Source organism: Mycteria americana, chromosome 17, assembly GCF_035582795.1.
Source record: "Mycteria americana isolate JAX WOST 10 ecotype Jacksonville Zoo and Gardens chromosome 17, USCA_MyAme_1.0, whole genome shotgun sequence".
In the NCBI taxonomy this organism is placed as follows: Eukaryota; Metazoa; Chordata; class Aves; order Ciconiiformes; family Ciconiidae; genus Mycteria; species Mycteria americana.
In genome coordinates, this window is record NC_134381.1 from 7,545,923 (window position 1) to 7,565,240 (window position 19,318).

General features: G+C 47.8%; 1 protein-coding gene across 5 annotated transcripts; it reads left to right on the forward strand.

The window, feature by feature from the left end:
- Positions 1 to 9: 9 nt before the first annotated feature.
- MIGA2 (mitoguardin 2) lies at positions 10 to 19,271 on the forward strand. Of its 5 annotated transcripts, none has more exons than XM_075519605.1 (16): positions 10 to 120; positions 1,578 to 1,814; positions 2,480 to 2,690; positions 3,639 to 3,751; positions 6,138 to 6,255; positions 6,764 to 6,903; positions 9,087 to 9,204; positions 9,372 to 9,490; positions 9,986 to 10,101; positions 10,538 to 10,610; positions 11,273 to 11,359; positions 12,008 to 12,106; positions 12,622 to 12,756; positions 13,589 to 13,642; positions 14,609 to 14,725; positions 15,356 to 19,271. In XM_075519605.1, the coding sequence occupies exons 2-16, from the start codon at positions 1,719 to 1,721 to the stop codon at positions 15,554 to 15,556; spliced, it is 1,797 nt and encodes a 598-aa protein (XP_075375720.1). In that variant the 5' UTR covers positions 10 to 120; positions 1,578 to 1,718; the 3' UTR covers positions 15,557 to 19,271. The 5 variants fall into 5 exon arrangements, with proteins under 5 accessions (XP_075375720.1, XP_075375723.1, XP_075375721.1 ...); XM_075519608.1 differs by having other exon boundaries at positions 9,390 to 9,490; XM_075519606.1 differs by having other exon boundaries at positions 9,090 to 9,204.
- Positions 19,272 to 19,318: the final 47 nt, after the last annotated feature.

Below are 19,318 nucleotides of genomic sequence, written 5' to 3' on the forward strand. Positions count from 1 at the left end.
GCGGTCGGCCCCGCCCAGGGTAGGCTGCGGCGCGGGGGAAGGAGACGCTGCCCTTCCGCGGCCATGGCGCGCGGCGGGGGGAGAGGGTGCCGAGCGGGGCCGCGCGCCCCCCCCGCCACGGTGAGTGGTGCCGCCCGCGCTCGCTCGCGGGGGCCGGGCCCGGCGGGCCGCACCATCGCTGGGGGGGGGGGGGGAGAGGGGAGCTGGAGACGGGGACCTCGGATGGAACCGGGCCTGGGGGTGGGGGGACGCACCGGGGCGCAGAGGGTACGGGACCCCCCGGCATGCACGGGGGCGGGGGGTGCGGGAGGCTTGGGGATGCCTGGGGTGCGGGTGGTGGCCCGGGGTGCACGAGTGCAGGGGACCTCGGGGATGCCCCAGGGGTGCAGAGGGCCCGGGGAGCCCCGTTTGCAGGGCCCCAGCTTGCTGCAGTGCTGGAACGGGGAGTCCCGTGGGGAGATCCCTGCCTGGGGCCTGCCTGGCCCGTGGCTTTAACACCGGGGGTGCCCGCACTGCCTGGCCATGAGAGCCCGCGGCAGGCAGGGCTGTGGCGAGATGCCCTGGACGGAGGGATTTCCCTGGTGCCTTGCTGCGTGTACCCCTCAGCCAGGCGTAGTAACCCCCAGGCTGTTTTCTGTGCCCAAAATTTCTTGCATTTTGCTCTTCTCTGCTCTGGCCAAAACGTTGCGTTTAACCTTGTGGGGAGAGCCTGTCGCCCATGTCTGGTCCCTGCAGGCTCCAGCCATCCTGGGACCATTTCCAAACATGGCTCCCAGACGGGGTTACAGCAGCCCACGGGCTGTGGGGTGTGAGGTGGCTGTCAGCTGTGGGGTCAGGCAGGAGCAGGGGGTCGTCGCGCGGCTGTGACACCTAGGGTGGGTTTATCTGTTGGTGTGGCGAGACGACAGAGCCCGGCGCGGCGGGAGCGTGGCCACACGCGGGGTAAGAGCAGTGTCCCCTCGCTGCGGCGGGGTCGGCTTGCTGCAAAGGCTGGCCTGGCAGAAAGCGGGGCCAAAGAGTTTATAACTTTGTGGCGTTTAAAAGACGATCCCCTCTGGTTTCAATACGTTCTTCTGTAGCTCTGTCCTTGACGTGGAGCCTGTCCTGCCTCCCCAGCTCCCAGCATGGCCAGCAAAGCTCTGAGTAAACTCAAGCAGCGTTGAAACCTCCTGGGCAAACACCCTGTGGTTGGTCTTTGATGCACAAAAAACTGTATGAATGCAGAGTTTTGACAATGAAAGCGTACATATGGTTATTTGTAATAATTTTTTTTTAATATGGGAACTGCAAAGAAAAACCCGCCAACCACGTGCAGCCAATTCTGGTGCGTGTAGAAATCTCCGGCAGCTGCCGAGTCCAATGCTGCTGCTGTAGAGCAGTTTGGGAATCTGCCCCCGTGGTTGGTAAGACAAGCAAAAAAATTGCTGCTGTTGGCGAGAAGATGCTTTGTATCTCCCGCTTGGCTCTAGCGGCATTGCTGCTCCAAGTGACCTGGTGTGTCATTTGTGAAGTGTAGTACAAGGAGGTGCAGGTCGTGCGTTCCCTTCGCTCACCGGATTTTTCTCCTCTTCCTGCAGGATTGCTGGATGAAGGCCAACCCCGGGACTCTGAGCCAGATGTCGGAGAAAAGTTGGATTTCTTTGTGAGCAGCTCACACAGCATCCGCAAGTGCCCTTCCCCTTTGTGGCTCCTGGAGGTGCCGAGATCCTCGTTCAGACATGGCATTTAGAAGGACAGAGGGAATGTCCATCATCCAGGCCTTGGCAATGACCGTGGCAGAGATCCCCGTGTTTGTTTACACGACGTTCGGGCAGGTACAACAAGCAGGAAAGGCTTTTCTGTCGGGTTCCTTGGGTTTTCTCTTTGAGGGTTGTCTGTAGGGAGAGAAGAGTCTGTGTTAGTTGTGAGGGACAGAGGCATGATGGGGTGATGCTGGGGGACCTGGGCAGTTTGAGGGTTTGTAAGAATTGCATGGAGAGTTTGGGGTGGTGGGAGAGAGCTGCTCAGGGTGGGCTTGGAGTAGGGAGAGGGGAGAGAAGGGCTTCCCACATCCCTCCTCGGGAAAACGCCTGGGCTCAACCTTTCTCTTCTTCAAAGGCACTAAAAAAAGACTTTTGTTTTAAAGATGATTAATATATTTCCCACTTGTAGTAATGCAACACTTGGGGCAATAAAGCTCAGCTACATACCAGGCTTTAAGTATTGAATTTGGGTAACCTGGATTGTATCTGTTATGGGCTGCGTGCAAATTTTGCAGCACGTTTTGGTAATGAGAACTGAGGCCAGGTTCTCCAGATTCTGTCAAAAAGATGCTCTGCAGTTTCTCTGCTGCTAAGTCTTAGTTGTGTAGCAGGGACTGTGTTTTGTGGGTGGGAGGGGGAGTACCAAGGTGTCTTTATGTTTAAGACTGCTTGGAAAAAGAAAAGGGTGGTGGAATTGGTTTTTCATTGTTGCTTTTTCATATCTTTTGTGTTTAAAGTCTGTCTTCTCTCAGCTGCGGCTCTCTCCAGGCCTGCGTAAGGTGCTGTTTGCTACAGCTCTCGGGACAGTTGCGTTGGCTCTTGCAGCTCATCAGCTGAAGCGTCGTCGTCGTCGAAAGAAGCAGATCGCTCCGGAGAAGTGTGGCTTTAAGCCTGGAGGGATCACAGTGCCCATCTTGCCAACCAGAAGGGTCTCCTCCGTGAAGAAAGGTTGGCCTTGAAAAAAGGGCAAATCCCCAAAAGCTTTTCGTGAGGGAGCAAAGAGGGTGTATGGGGAGCGATGGGAAGTTCCTGACAGCTGGGGGGAGAGGAAAGCAAAGCCATTTGTGTAGTGCATTGATGCAGAATGAAATTAGAAGCCTGAAGCACAGTGCCATGAACGCAGGGTTAGCAGAGGAAAGGGAGAGACCCTGAGCTCAAAGCCCTTGCGAGAAAAAAAGTGACGCTGAGGTTTTCACCAAGGTTTGCAGTTCCCATCCCCCTTCCTACAGAAAGACTGTGGACCTGTTACGCCACGCTTCTCCCGGTAATAACGGCCTGGGGCACACAGTGACCTGGTTGCATATTGATCTTGGTGATGCCCATGTGACACCTGACCCAAGGGTCCCGTGCGCAGCCGTGTTGGCGAGGTTGGGTGGCGGAGGGGAGGGTGGCCTGGGCCAGGCTGGGGAGTCAGGAGTGTCTGTCCAGCTCTGCGGTTGCTCCTGGACCATGGGCAGCTTCTTCACCTGCTTGTGTTGATTTTTGGGGTAAGAATGACCCAGGTCCTCAGCAAAGCACTTTAGGGATTAAGCATTTGTTTTGTGAAACATATGAAAATCTTTAAGCGTTTTTAATAATAACCAAGGGAGCAATGTCCGTGCTCTGCCTGGCCTTGAGGGAAGCTGGAGGAGTTCTTCCTTGATGCTTTGCACTTGTGCTTGCCTCCTGCCATCTGTAAGTGGTGAATAAATACTCATTCTTCAGCCTCAGATCCCCACTGATACCACCTTTCTTAGTGTCTCAAAGCATACAGGAGATCCATGACTCATTTGTAGGTATTGGATACTGCTTTGCCCATCTGCAGTCACACTTGACAGGGTGATGTTCCCCTCCCTATACACAGCTGTAGTGAACCTGACCTAAAATCCTGTTTTTGTGTGACCTTCCCAACTGCAGGATACTCCAGCAAGAGAGTCCAGAGTCCTGGCAGCAAGAGCAATGACACGCTCAGTGGGATTTCCTCCATCGAGCCCAGCAAACATTCCAGTTCCTCCCACAGCCTCACCTCGGTAAGGACCTTCTCAGCTGGGCTGGGAGAATCGGGGCTGGGAGATACGAGTGCACCTACCTGTAACAAGATCACCAAGTCCTTGGGCTGGCGCTGGCCGATGGATAATGCCAAAGCTTTTGGAGCAGAACAGGTTACAGAGTAATTGTAGAGCGCGTTCTGGTATTAACCTTGCAGTGACTGTCTGGAGTTGCCTGCGTAAAATCAGAGCAGCGTTTTCCTGTGGCCGAGAGCCCCAGGGTACATCCCACTTCTTTGGCCAATGAGAGGCTGCAGGAGGGACTTGTGTGTGGGACATGGCCGTGATTCCTCAGGGCTCTTTGTGACCCCCTCAAGGAATGAGGCTGGGTTGTTGCTGGGTCTCACAGCAATGGGGAGCTTGTTTGCTTCCCTCTGCGGTGGGGGTTTGGGTGGCCCAGCAGCCCCTGTGCCAGCACAGCCCTCCTGTGCTGGGGCTGCTCACAGGTCGCTTGGTTGTTAAAACCAAGTTAACTACCAAAATCTGATAGCTCTTTTCGGGAAACAGTGCAGGTTGAGAACACAGCCTAGTCATTCTACCTACTCAAAGGCAAAAGCAGCCTATAAATACAGGTAATTCAGGCTTAACCAGGCAGGAGAAGCCATCACTGCTTATACCCCTCTTGCGAGACCAAACGCAGAAGCGCTGGGGAGCGTTTGTGGCTTCAAGACCTGTTTTACATGCCCATTGCTCAAAGCCTCGCATGCTGCTGTTGGAGCAGTGGGTGGCACAAGCGAACCTCTGCAGCTTCGTGCACTGCGACTTACTGCAAAACACCCCCTCAGCATCACCCGCCTGGGCTCGGTGGCTGGTTAGCAATGCTGGGGCAAGAAGAGGGAAAAATCACCCCTTCGAAGGGAGCTGTCGGCCACCGACACCCTACAGTATGTGCAGGCATTGCTGTATTTTTAGCTTGTCCTGTACGGTTAAAGCACTAGAAAGTTGCCAAAAATCTGTGCTGTCCAAAGTGTGTCTCCAGCAGGCGGCAGTGCCGGCACGGCGCTGGGTTGCAGCCCTGCACCAGTACTCCCCTGGGGTAACTGGGTTATGATGGGACGTATCAGTGAGGACCAAGCTGTGTCCATCTCTGGCCTTCCTCCCCCTGCAAGGTCTCTCACATCCATTTCATTCCCCTGCAGCTTCTCCCTTCCCACAGATGCCGTCTGGGTTTTGTATCGCTGAAGTCTGTTTCTCTTTAGATAAAAAAACTGTCTAAATTCCTTTTTCCACTGCTGGCGCATGGGTGGGGATATCCACACGGAGAGGGATCTGTTCACGTACCCCCTTCATTGTGTGGGAGCTGAGCGTCTGTGACACCGTACTCGTTGCTTTCATGTTACTCGATGGAGAAACAGCTCATCCTTCACGCAGCTGCAGCTTCTGCCTGCTCTCTCGTCTGCTTCCTGGGGCTCTTCTTTGCCATATAGTAAATAAGTCAGCAGCAGTGAACTGACAATTTGCAGTTCTGGATCTCAACGGTGATTTATTAACACTCCACAGAGATTAATCAACAGAGGCAGGGCAAGAATTCATCTGTTAGATGATTATTGTAGCTTTTTTCTAGCATCGGGCTCAAATTTGGACATCTTTCTCTAAGCCATATGAAAACATTGGTCATTGATAGTGTTTGAACCCAGCACTTTATTGGGTCAGACTTTCAAAGACATTTATGCACTAGTGTGAACTTGGAGAAAGCTGACAATTTGCTGCATGGATCTTAGTGCTCAGCCCTCCCAGGAGAAGGTTTGGTTACAAAGAGAAGAGTGAGGATCCCCCTGGCCAAAGGCCTCAGCTGTATTTTTGCTGGTAATCTGTTCCTTTGGACTGTGATCGCTTCCTCGCTTCCCCCCCACTTCCAGTGGTGTTTGTAGGGACAGCTGGGGCTGACATGAACTTTCTTTGAAAAACCCTGTGCCTTTGTAGCGATTGCTTTGGAGCTTTCTCAGGCTGTCACCTCCATCAGTGCTGTCCTGCTAGCGCTCACCATTGTACAGCTCGCTGTTTCCTAATGAAGCTTCAGTGTAAATTGTTTGAGAAGGTGTTTCCCACACAACTTTCCATGCTTTCAAAGACACTGCTGTGTCTGGAGAAGGGGAGGACTTCTCACCTCGTCTCCCCTCTCAGCACCGTGCAGCTCTTGGCAGTTGACAGCATAGTGTCAACCCAAGTGGGAGGGGGCCAGTAACCCTTGATACCTTCCCCTTCCCAGGCAGGGGAGTCCCAGTAAGGGGGAGCACGAGGGCAAGTGTGGGGAAGGGAAATGGCTTATCTTCAGATTTAACTGGTGGTGGTGTTTGGGTGGCCTTAACGCTGCTACCCTTGGAGAGAATTCAAAAGGCATTTGCTTCTCTCTGCTGCTTTCCTGCAGATGGTAGCAGTCAACTCTTCGAGTCCGACACCAGCATCAGCAGGGATGTGGGAGGCCCAGGCAATGGGGGATGCTGGAGCCATGGGTGATTCCAGTGCAGAAAGCCTCTATGTTCAAGGTAAACAAGCACAAGGGTAACGTCACCCTGGGGGGGTTGTTTATCACTGTGAGAGCTAAAAGAGGGTGTAAATTGACATAGAGCATCAGCAGGTCAATGTAGAGCTCTAATAGGAAGCTCTCTCCCATTCTTGACTTAAACTCAGTCACTTGTTAGTTATAAAAACCCCATTTTCTTCTCCTAAAGAAACATTTCGCTGTTTTCTCAGTGAATAATTTACTTCCAAAATACTGTTCTTTGAGCAACAGGCTCACCTTGTGCAGAGAACAGTATTTTGGAAGTAACACGGCTGATATTTTAACCAGTTTGGGGATGTTCTCCTTAACTTCTAATCCGAATTAAACCATATTTAAAAGGGAAAGAAATAGAATACATTTATTCTTTCTTATCAGTTGAGGAGAGGCTTCCCTCTTCGCTGGATTGGCTGAGTGAGCAAAGATTCATGCTGTATTGCTTTGTTCCCAAGTGGCCTGGGACTCTCTCCGCTTGTATTTGGTTGCATTGCCAGGCATGGAGCTGTTTGAGGAGGCCCTGCAGAAGTGGGAGCAGGCGCTGACCATCAGGCAGAGGGACAGTGCTAGTACCAGCACCCCCGTGCCCTGGGACAGCAAGAAACAGCAAGAGAGCATGTCTGAGAACATCCCAGAGGTAGGTCCCCGCTTTTCTCTTGCATTTGCCAGCTGGGGAACATGCTGAAAGATCAGCCTAGGTGCTGGAAGCAGTAATTAGGAGGTTAAAAGAAGAGCAAATTAACAGCAGAGTTGGGCCAGACTCTGTTTAAGAGCTGTCAGTATCTGCAGCTTCCTTATACAATGTGAGTGGGTGTTTTTAATTTCTTTTTAATAAGTCTCGCCCCCTCATTCTCCAGCTTTTCTACCGACCTTCCAGCATCATGTCAGTCACTGTCACGCAAGTCCTCCAGCAGCAGGGGCTGCGGTATCACAGAATCACATAATCGTATAGGTTGGAAAAGACCTTTAAGATCATCGAGTCCAACCGTAAACCTAACGCTACCAAGACCACCACTACACCATGTCCCTAAGCACCTCATCCAAACGTCTTTTAAATACCTCCAGGGATGGTGACTCAACCACTTCCCTGGGCAGCCTGTTCCAGTGCTGGACAACCCTTTCAGTGAAGTAAAATTTCCTGATATCCAGTCTAAACCTCCCCTGGCACAACTTGAGGCCATTTCCTCTCGTCCTATCACTTGTTACCTGGGAGAAGAGACCAACCCCACCTCTCTACAGCCTCCTTTCAGGCAGTTGTAGAGAGCGATGAGGTCTCCCCTCAGCCTCCTTTTCTCCAGGCTGAACAACCCCAGGTCCCTCAGCCGCTCCCCATCAGCCTTGTGCTCCAGACCCTTCCCCAGCTCCGTTGCCCTTCTCTGGACACGCTCCAGCCCCTCAATGTCTCTCTTGTCGTGGGGGGCCCAACACTGAACACAGTATTCGAAGTGCAGCCTTAGCAGTGCCGAGTACAGGGGCACGATCACTGCCCTAGTCCTGCTGGCCACACTATTTTTGATACAAGCCAGGATGCCATTGGCTTTCTTGGCCACCTGGGCACACTGCTGGCTCATATTCAGGCGGCTGTCAATGTAGGAAAAGGCTGTAACGAATACAGCGCTGGAGAGAAAGAAATAGCTTTTTGCCTGGCAGTGTTGTGTCTGTAACTTTTTAATGCATTTGAAAGTGGAGATCTTGATGGTCACTATCACTTCCTAGGCAGCTGGGTGGAGAAGCAGAGGCCAGCTGCCTACATGTATTAATGAGTAAAGTGAAGTGGTAGCTCAGTAGGAGCTAAGGATGCCCCTGCTCACTGAGCAAGTGGGTCAGGGAGATGTGTAACTCGCTCTGCCTACAGCTACAGAAACAAGTATTTTAGGACAATGCCTTGTTGTCTTGGACTTGAGGACTATGCAGGGAAGACCTCTGATAAGAGGAGATCCAAACTAGAAAGGCTCAGTGACAATTGTGAAGTTAAAGTGAGCAGCTGTAGCTCAGGACTGTGAAAGGAGCTAAACTCCCAACTCTCCAGAAGTTCTCGCTGGCAAAATGTGTTCCCAGCCTCTTATAAACAAGGCCTGGTGGGATATTTGTCTTTTGTGGTGGATAATATTTATCCAAGTCAAATCTGGATTCTCTTGTTGTTATCTCTCCTTGAAGAGTCCTATAGTATTTCTAAAACTGACTTTAAAACAGTTGATTCATTATCAAAATAGATTTCGCGCTTCTTGTTAATGCTTCTGTCTTCTGGGTGAGATACTCATGCAGACACAGGGGCATGAAGGCAAGATGCTGTGTAAGTCTTATTTTTCTCCCCCCCTTTTTTTTTTCTATCCTCTTGTGCTGCTTACAGCAAAATTTGCTTATGTGCAGCACCTTAACCCGAGGACTCTTACTCTGTTATGCAGTTCTGGATACTTTGTTGTATTCAACACAGGTTTTCTGATGTGATTCCCTCTTGAAATTAGGCTAAAGTCAGAAGTCAGGAGAATTAAGTGATCTATAACTCATTAAAATACCTGTTTTTCTGGATGGCAGGTTAAAGTTCTTAAGTTCTTTCTTCCTTTTTTAACAGGAAAACAAAATTGTAAAGCTAAAAAGCCAGAGGGTTTGAATAGGCTATGTAGAAGCTTCCCTCCCCTTGCGTTATTAGCTGCATTGTAGGATTAATGAGTCTTCTCTCTTTTTTTTTTTTTTTTTTTTGAAATCATTTAATCTGCAAACTGTAAATCCCATTTTACTGAAAATTTCCTTCCATATTTGTGCTGTCAATCTGTCTCTGCCCATCTGGCTAACTAAGGGTGGCATTTATGTATGTTCAAGGAGGAGTCCCAGAAAAGGGAGTTCGCCGAGAAGCTGGAGTCCCTCTTGCACCGAGCCTACCACCTCCAGGAAGAGTTTGGGTCTTCGCTTCCATCAGACAGCATGCTGCTGGATCTGGGTATGGGAGCTGGGTTAGAAATGCATTAGAAGGCCAGTTTCTTTTCTGATTTTATATCTTTCCTGTAAGCTAGGCCATGAAGTGGTGACAAAGTGCTCTTTGTGGGGGTGGGAGGGAGAGCACAGTGGCTAAGAGGGGTTTTAGTCCATAAACTCAAACACATGCAGCTTCTTCCTCTCCTCCAGAGAAGACTTTAATGCTTCCATTGGCGGATGGGTCATTGCGGCTTCGGACGGATGATGAAGACAGCTCAATTTCTGAGGACTCCTTCTTCTCTGCAGCAGAGGTGACTTAAGTTTCAGCTGTGTGTAGCAGTCTGTAGCAGTCCAGCAGCTTGGAGGGGAGCCACAAAGGCAGTGGAGCCAAACACATCTTGGTAGAGGAAGATGATACAACATGGAGCAACAGCTCCAAGCTGGGAGGTTCATGATGGATGTTAGAAAAAGCTGTTTCATTAGGGGCATGGTGCAGCCCTTTCCAACCAGCATTTCCATGTCATCTTCCTATCTACTGTAGAAAACATGCCTTAACAGCTAGGAAAGTACTGTAAATCTAATGTAATGTGGCTTGGTTGTGTAAATTTTAGGGGATATTGAGCTGTGTCAGAGCTGAGACAGCTTTGAAACTGGTGGGAAAAGAAATATTTTTGTATGAAATAACTGGCACTGACAAAAGTTTGCTAGCTGTAGAAGGCACATCTTGCTTGTGTGCAGTCTCTGAGTATTTGCAAATATTTAACGAGATCATTTTGTTCTTCCTATGCCTCTTGCCACCTCTGCAGCTCTTTGACTCTCTCCACTTTGAGGAAATACCATTCCACCTCTCTAAGCCAGTAGCAGCATATGAAGAAGCTCTGCAGTTAGTGAAAGAAGGGAAAGTTGCGTGCCGGACGCTGAGGTGAAGTGCCAGCTGGAGTTGTGCGCCCTTGTGTTGAGGCTCCTTTGAGCACCGTGAACACATTATTTGCCTTTGAGCAGCCCTATAACCAGAATAACCCTTTGGGGACAAAAACTCTTAGCATCCTTCCCGCTGGTTCAGACTTCCCAGGGAACTAGCCCCAGATTTTAGGACACACATGTTGAGAAAGGGTAATTGTCCCAGGAAATTAGTAATGGGAAATGTGACTGTTCTGTGTGGCTGACTGGCATAGTCCTGTGCTGTAACAGCCCTCGCAGAGGTGCTCTGGTCCCCCAGGGAGCTGTACAAAGGGAACGCAGTTGTTACTTCCTCCTAGGCACAGATTGGGAATTATTTTTTTGGGGGGACCATAGTTGTTAGGAACACAGACATCGGGAGAGCTGAAATTTATGCAATCCTTCCCCTTTCCCTCTAGGACGGAGCTCCTTGGCTGCTACAGCGACCAGGATTTCCTTGCAAAGCTGCATTGTGTCAGGCAGGCCTTCCAGGTGAGAACGGCTCGAGGCTCCCGGGTTCCCGTGGCGTGTTGCTGCCAGCAGCATGTTCTCCTCTGCCCATGCAGGGGTGAAGCCTTTGCCTCTCTAGAGCAAGTAAAAGCAGAAGCAGCAGCAGCCCAAGCTCCCCTTGCTTAACTCTGTAATCCCATTCTGATTGATTTGGAGAGGGAGAGGATCCCCTGGTCCCTGTGCTCAGCTTGAGTGGTGGTTACATGGCCACAGACAGTGGTTTAGTTCTGGGAAGTGAAAGTTTGGTAATTTCAGAGCTGCCCAGGAGCTGCTACTCCCACTTAAGAGCTTTTCACTGGACTGGAGTCAAACCTCTGAAGTGGGGGAGCAAGGTTTCCTTCTCCTTACTGCGATCCGCATCCTAGCAATGTATGTCTAGAGCCGGAACAGCAGCTTTGTGCCCTGGTCCCACTGCCACTCTGTGGCTCCGGTACCTCCGTTCTTGTTGATTCCAGTCTTTCAGCCCAATTTTAAACTCGCTTCCTGGAGAGAGCAGTTTTGTTTTCTAGGCTCCAGCTTATTAAAGATTAATGATACTGGTGTATGCAGCATTGCACTGCTTTGTGTCCTGTCCTTTTTTCTCCCAACTCAGAATTCATGTGGGTGTACGCGTTCACAGGAGACTTCTTGTGTTCCTTTTGCAGGAGCTGCTGGAGGATGAAAGCAATCAACTGTTTTTTGGGGAGGTTGGGAAGCAAATGGTGATAGGACTGATGACAAAAGCTGAAAAGGTAGGAAGTTTGTATAATGACTCAGCTGTGTCTTGTGAGCACAGGGTACGTGTTCTTCCATCCCAACCGAGAGTTTTTCCAGTGTCTTGGAAGGAGAAAACTTCATCTGCATGCTGGTGACTATTGCAAGAAATAAAATGCCTGTGCTTTTAATCTTGTTTAACCAGATTCTTTGAAAGAACCTCTCTGTCCAGCTCCTGTCCACAGTTTGATACTGTGCCTCACTGGAGCGAACAGAGGGTACAGGCTGTGCATCAGCGATGGCATCATCTCAAGGAATATAGAAGGGGAAAAGAGAATCAAACCTTTGCATCAACCACATACCAGCTCTCAGATCACTGGCTTAGTCGCTGGTCATCCCCTAAACAGGGAGATTGTCGCTTGCACAGTGTTAGGCCCTTACTGGCTCTGTTTGCTTACAGGTGTCTCTAGCTACTTCCTTGAAGAAAGGGGAGCAACGTAGGTGCTTTGAGTCACAGCCTCCCAGAAATAAATTCTCTCTTTCTGCACAAAGTGTTTTGGCTAAAAACTTCAGCCAGTTGCATGCATTGATGTTGATGTTAGCTCAAAATAGAGCAGTCAAACTTTGGTGAAATCTGCCCACAACTGTTGTGCCTTCCGAAGTGTTTTGTTTCTCTGCTCTCTCAGAATCCCAAAGCTTTTCTGGAAAGCTACGAGGAGATGCTACATTATGCACTGAAGCAAGAGACCTGGCCGACGACTCAGCAGGAGCTGGAGGGAAGAGGGGTTGGTAAAGACATTCTCTCTAGAAAGTTGCAGAGAAGTTGGGGGATAATGAATATGTAGGAACGGCCCAGGGGTGAAAGAACTGCTGCTGAAATAAGATTATTTTGCAATTGTACATTGTTGGGGAGGGCGTGGGGAAAACTGGCTGTTGGGGTGTTTAAACTTCATGGCAAAGCTTGCTTTCAGCAATGTCAGCACTACTGTGGTCAAAAAAAAAAAACCCAAACCCAAAACCCCAACTCAAGATCCCAACTTTTTCTAGAGGCCACAAGCTACTGTCTGTAGGTCTGTAAGATTTGCTTTTGCCTTTTGACTGGGCTTTTCCTGGACACAGGATTAATAAGTTTCTTGGCCAAGCCCCTCTCTGGAGGCCGTGAACTGAGTGTACAGTTCAGCCCTCCTGCCTTGGTGGCAAACTTGGGCTCATTACATTTTGTTGCTTCAAAGCAAAAGAGTAAAGTCCATCTCCTTTTTTTAAACCTGTTTCCTTTACAGACTGTTCTGCTCTCTGACAGGTGGTGTGCATGAGTTTCTTTGATATTGTGCTGGACTTCATCCTCATGGATGCTTTTGAGGATCTGGAGAACCCGCCCTCCTCCGTGCTGGCTGTGCTGCGCAACCGATGGCTCTCTGACAGCTTCAAGGAGACGGTGAGTTAAGCAGGTAGTCCTTGTGCGGAGCATGAGATCTCGGTGCCAAGGCTAGGAAAGAATATAACCTCAGCTGTCCTGGCTGAGCTGAATTTTCTCTTTAGAAATACCATGCTTTCTTGAAGCTCTAAACAACAATCTTCTGGTACATGTAAATTGTTTACAGGAAAGCTTTCCTTATTTTGAAAGCATCTGGTTGGCTCCAATAGACTTGTTTCTCTAGTGGCCTTTAGCAGTGATGCCACGGATATGATAAAAGATGACAATGCGTATTTTCATGAATGAGAATAAGAGAATCAAAATGTAGGGAAAAACGTGTGCTTTTTTGCACCTGGCCATTCATTCTGGTGGTACCTCAGCAGATACTGAGGCTCAAATAGCAGCGCTTTCCTCTAGTCTTGGCCCCCAGCTGCATATTTAAGACTGACTAGTTTCATAGACTGAGAAGAAGATGGTTGGGAGGCATCTTTTAACAGCTGTCTGCTTACAGTCTGCATTCTAGGGTGTTTGGCAGCTATGTCAGATCATATTAGCAATCTTCAAAAATACTTCAGCTTTTCTGGAATGGATCTGGAGTGGCTAAATCTGCTTCCAGTTCACTTCAATTTTGTCACTGATTTTAGAGTTGTTGGCACAAAAGGGTCACTGCTTTGATAGTTTGATGGCAATGTGCTGGTAAACTCATGGGGTTTTGGGTTTTTGTTTGTTTGTGTGGTTGGTTGGTTGGGTTTTGTTTGTGTTTTTTTGTTTGTTTGGGTTTTTTGTTGTTGTTTTTTTCTTTTTTTTTGAAAAGTAATCCCAGTAAGCGATGGTCTCTCTCTGTTAATTGTAGGCTCTAGCAACTGCCTGCTGGTCAGTTCTGAAAGCAAAAAGGAGGCTTCTGATGGTAAGCAAAACTAATTGAAAGGGAAAGAATCTAATGTATTTGAAGCTGAAAAGATAACACCTAGATCCTGACAAAATACAAAATCTAAGTGGTATAAGACTGAACTGAATCACATTATTTGTGATGCTTTAGAGCACTAGGGCCCTGCCGTCATTGCTCCAGTGCCACGCCAGTGTTTTACTGACTCAGTCTGAGTTTATTCTCCCTTTTTCTTAATGTGAGGATTCAAAAGACAATGTTGCCTGTCTGGTAGTCCCTCTCCCTGCTCATGATACCATAGGAATGGTTGCAGACACCAAGCAGCAAGGGGCTGCTCCTGAGCTGTAGTTTCCCTGCTGGCAGCGCAATGAATGGCTCATGCGTTTCTCTGCTTCCCAGCGCTGATTGCTGGCTAGCTGTTACTTGGTGTGTTTCCCTTAAATCTGTGGCTTTCTAAAGTATCACAGCAGATGAGTTCGTGGACCTGGGGAACGGGAAGCTGCAACTTCACAACCCCAGTTCTGCCACAGGGTCTGTGGCCTCTGGCAAGTTTTCAACTCCTATCCCACAACCAGCCGGTACGGCTGGGTTTGCTTTGTGAGATGGTACAAAGAGAAATGAGAGCGTTGGAAGCTGATTTGGTGCTGTCATGCAGTAGCTCTGTCTTGGATATTTCCATGCCCTTTCCTGGCTTGGTCTGGAGATTATAAGTAGAGTCTTTATAGACTGCCTGATGGCTGCCTTTCATTTTCTTCTATTTATTTTCCTCCTGAAAAGGTAGTTTAGAAACATGAAAATAGAAAGCTCCAGTCATCCTTCAAGGGATCTAAAAGATAAATGTAATTCTGCAGGAAGAGATGTTCTTAAGTAGTTCTTAACTTCAGTTACTGAAGCATGGTGCTTTCTGGCATGGAATTTGGTAGCTGATATGGAATAAGCTGTTAATTCTGTCTGAGAACCAACCAATTCTTCCCTTCCCTGTGGCAGGTACCAGATGGCTTTATCTCTCATTTCTACTCCGTATCGGAGCATGTCAGTCCTGTTCTAGCCTTTGGTTTTCTGGGGCCTAAGCAGCAGCTATCTGAAGTCTGCAGTTTCTTCAAGGTAAGATGGCTTTTCTATACCTAATCTGTGGGACTCCTGCTGTCTTCTGGCTTAAAGCTGTAGATGTGTGCTTTTGATGACTGATGTGGCATTAAGAAACTTGGCTCTGTACAAAAGCCTTCTAAAAATCACTGGGTTTTGAGATGCAGATTGCTGAATTCAGGTTGATAAGAATTCCCAGCACAATTTACTATAGCTGATAGCAAAAATGTGTCATGAGATCAATTTATACCATCAGTATTGGAAAAGATTACAGGTGCATATGCTGAAAGAATACGTTGTCTAAGAGTACATGGGATATTACAAGTTACGTATTTGATCTTAAATCCTAAATCCTCTTGTTCTTGTAGATAATATCATGAGAGGCTGTGTTGCATTCATTCAGTGTTTGCAGGGATATTGCCATGGACATCAGCATTGCTTTCCGGACTTCGGGAGCTCTGCTGTCCTGTTTCAGAGGCATGAGGGGATTTAGCCACAAAAGTAATACCCAGCCTGAAGCAGAACTTTGCTCAGATGGCAGACGTGCAAAATTCCTTATGGGGTTCTCTGCTTGCTGCAGTCCAGGCAGCTGGTATTGGCAGGTGGGAGGAGGTCTCCTTGCTGTAAACCTTCCTTTTGTCTTTGTAGCACCAGATAGTACAATATCTGAAGGACATGTTTGATTTGGACAACGTGAGATACACAACGGTGCAGTCACTGGCAGAAGATATTTTGCAGCTGTCACGGCGGCGCAGTGAGATCCTCTTGGGATATCTGGGTACCGAGACTTCCCCTGAGATGAACGGCATGCTTCCTGTTGAAAATGAGCCACTGAAGGAGCTCATCTGATGTCAATCAGGGGAGGAAAGCAGTTTTGTACACGGACCTTTTTCCTCCCAGAGATGGATAAAACTACTTGCAATGCTCAGTGGTGGCAGCAAGACTATCTGAACACACAGCAACCTGGTGGGACCTTCTGCTTTTTGTAGCCAGTAGCGTTTGCTGGGATGGATCCAGGACCACTTGCCAGCTTATGGTTTGAGTTTCTTCTTTGTTCCACCTTCCTGTTCTTTTTATTATTATTATTTTTAATGTGTCATATAAACCACGAACTGCCTGGGCCCAGATTTTTGCTCAATTCTCTTGAATAGGGCAACATACGTACCCGTTTCGCCTGTGCGTTTTCTGGGAGATGATCCCTGATGTTTACGATTGTGTGTGGGAGCAGGAACATCATTGGTAAATTCTCCATTGACCCTTAGCTTCTCAAGGAGGCTTTGTTTGCTTTGGGATTTTTATTATCATTCTTTCTCTGCTGTGTTTCTACAGACATTACTGCTGATTTTTACCTTATGTGTTTTAACACATGCAATGTGACTAGCAAATATTTCTTTCCCAGAGAGGAAGAAATACTTCTGTAAAGCACTGAAGTAAAATGCAGACTTTTGTAACCAAGTCTGAAGCTCTAAGGAAGTTGGTCTGTTCCCTCTGTGTTGCTGCTCTTTGCAGGCCAGATGACTGGGTCTGTGCCTTGGTCATCCTTGCTTAGGAGATTGCTGAGGTCTATGTTTGCCCCTAAGGCAAGCCAGTGTGAGGAGGGGGTGGATTTGCATCCTGCCTGTGCATGCACAAAGTCTTTAACATCCATCAAAGTGCCTTGCTGTATTTCAGAATGAGCCAGCAGCAGTTTTCACTGGGTAGGAGGTGTGGGGCGTACACAAGCAGAGGGAACCGCTATAGCCTGGTGCCTATTCCTGTTATGCACAAGGCAGTAAGAGGTGTAGATGTTGGATGTGATGTACGAAAGGGGTTATGTGTGCAGGTGGCTGGAGAGCTGGGATCAAGCTGCTAGAGAGGAAATGACTCTTTATAGTCTGTCAATCCTAAGAAACATAGCACAGTGTTGGGTATAGATCAAATGCATGTGTGTGTATGACCTTGTAGTGCTGGGAAGGGCTCTTATCAAATGATGTGATCCTGACTGCACAGCCGGCACCTGAAATCTGGCTGCTTTGGGACACATGCTAAGTTGGATACTACCGTAGGGTAGCGGCAGTGGAGTGAGCTGGACTTGAGGTGGTCCTGGCTTTTTTGTGAGGTTTGCAGTGATTTGCTGAGTCCTCTGTGAGCGCAATGCCCAGATGAAGGTTGAGGGTCCAGCCTGTGCGTTCTCCTGTTTCAGTCCACGTACAGCTCCGAGTCCCAGCCTCAGAATGAGGAGGTCTTCAGGGAGAAGGAAATGAGGATTTTCACAAAAACACGGGCTTCACTGTTTTTTCTCCAGACTGATTAGTTATCCCTTGTGTCTGTTCCAGGTAAAAGCCATAAGTCTTACCTAGCTGTATATTTGCAAGGGAAAAAAAAAGTAAGAATCTGGAGTTTCCGAATGAGTGGAAAGTCAGTGCATGGGCTTGGAGAATATAAATGTCTTCTTTCTTCCTCTTCAGATGTCTAATGTGGATTCTGCTGGTAAAAGCAGGAAGGAAGTAAGCAGGGAAAAAGTAAACAGGAGGATGTAAAAGGAGTAGATAAATGCTCCTGCGATGCTTGCAAGAGGGTAAGTGTAGAGCACGTAACATCTGTTGCTCTATAAGCACATCAGACTGATGTGGCTTATCCTGAAGACCAGATTAATGCAATAAACAAGGCAGTGCTGAGGCAGAAGTGAGGAGCAGCTGACCCAAGTGAGGCTGCATGAAATAAACTGTTATGAGAAGGATTTAAGAGAGAGCAATTGACACTAGGAAAGGTCTCTGAGGTGTCTTGCTCCTGGCAGCATGCAGTGAGAAAAGAAACAGAGGATGTTGTATTAGCACGACACACCTGCTATATGTAAACCGTGATGCAAAAGTACATTATATTCTGAAAGCAAGTTACTTTGCCAAAAAAAGTTTATAGTGCTTTGTGATCTTGTATGGCTGGTTTAGAAGAAAGAGTAACTTCAGCAGCTTTGTATAGTGGTTAAAAAGATGCTAAAATGTGAAGATTAATGTAATAAGATGGATTGTAATTCTAAACAATCAATGCTGTTAATTTCTCATTTTTAGAGTTGTTTTATGTGTATTTATTTACTACTTTGAGTGTCTTTTGGCCTCAGTGCTTGGGGCAGCCTGCCTGCTTTGCGTACAGACAAGAACACTGGCTGCTGACTTTGGTCTTTTCGCACCCTTGCAGGAGAGGATACTGAAACAGGGTCCCCATGAAACAAACGTGAACTTGCACTGTGGCTTTTTAAGCTAAGAAATTGTAAATTCGTAATCAATCAAATGGAAGAAAGACAGTTTTATTACAGCTTTATGCTTTTCCTTATCCCTTATTGCAAATAGGGTACGCTGCCCTCCCAGTGAAGGTAAAGAGGGATCTTCCTCAAGAACATCCGCAGCTTCTTGAAGGTTGAGTTCGCCCCCTCCACCTGCCAACACTAACTTGCTCCTGCACAAGCCAAGGATGTCCGCTGAGACAAACTGATTTTCTCTTTACTGGGGAGGACGTTAAACTTCTCTACAACCCCCCCCCCCGGCATTTCATTGCTGCTCTTTCTCCCTCCTCAGTCCCAGTGTAGCTTGAGGGGAAAGGCAGAAGAAAGGTGTTTGCGTTCTCTGAAGGGTACCGCTCAGATCAGTGGGTTCAGAGGAGCTGTTCCTGTGGAAGAAGCTCTCCCCGACCGGAGGGGTGGTGGTCAGTGACCTGCTGCATTCAGCTCCTGTGGCTGCAACCCCGAGCAGGGGCTCAGACTGCTCCCACTGATCCCATCCAGAGCAGGCTTGGCCGAAATGGCAACCACCTCATACTTATCTGTTTTGCAGGGTAGAGTAAAAGGTTACGACGGAACAACCGCCTGCCCTCTGGCTTCGTAAGAGATCACTAGAAATCCTTCTTTCCCAGCATATTGTGTTTAGCAAAGGAAATTCTTCAGTATTAGTAGCAGACGAGATACGTATTCAGGTAGAATCTCTAGAGATAAGATATTTGCCTTTTTTATAATGAACCCTTATTCTCAAGGGGTTAAATCATTCTGGGCTGACACTTGCAAGATTTTAACACTGATGGGGATTTAAAGTGGCTTAGCAGCTATGAAATAAAATCCTTCAATAGTTTCTGATGCTTAAAGAGAATTTCAAATATGCATGACTTTCAGTTTTAATGTGGAGGTTGTAACAAGCTTCACCGGTGGTTAAAGTACGTACTCAGTACTTTAGTATGTATGTAGAGACTACACCAAATGGCTCTAGGAGAGTCTTTGTGATCTTTAAAGCACAAATACATTAATAAAAAAAATATAAGGAAAAATCTGCGTTGTTGTATCTACGAGATCAGTGTGGCTTTGAAAGAGCATGACTTGTGCTGTCTCATACAAAGAGGTGGGAAAGCAGGATTTTATTTACCCCTCTTCAGTAGAACATTCCTCTGCCATATCTGGAACTAATGAATGTAGACTTGTGCCTATTTTTCTTGCTTTCCTAAAGGTGTAAAAATCTGTTCTTGTTTTGCTTCTTTCTTTGCAGCTAATTTTTTTTTTTAATACCTTTAATCTTAGGATGCGGGCATTACAAGTCAAATAAAACTTTCCTTCATGATTGTGGTTTTTGTTTCTAAATTTCCTGGCGAAAC

Excerpts from the sequence above, each read along its gene's own strand:
- MIGA2 (XM_075519605.1), top strand. The coding sequence starts at position 1,719 with ATGGCATTTAGAAGGACAGAGGGAATGTCCATCATCCAGGCCTTGGCA. Across the intron at positions 10,611-11,272 it reads GTGTCAGGCAGGCCTTCCAG|GAGCTGCTGGAGGATGAAAG; the intron begins GTGAGAACGGCT and ends TTCCTTTTGCAG. Across the intron at positions 12,107-12,621 it reads AGGAGCTGGAGGGAAGAGGG|GTGGTGTGCATGAGTTTCTT; the intron begins GTTGGTAAAGAC and ends GCTCTCTGACAG.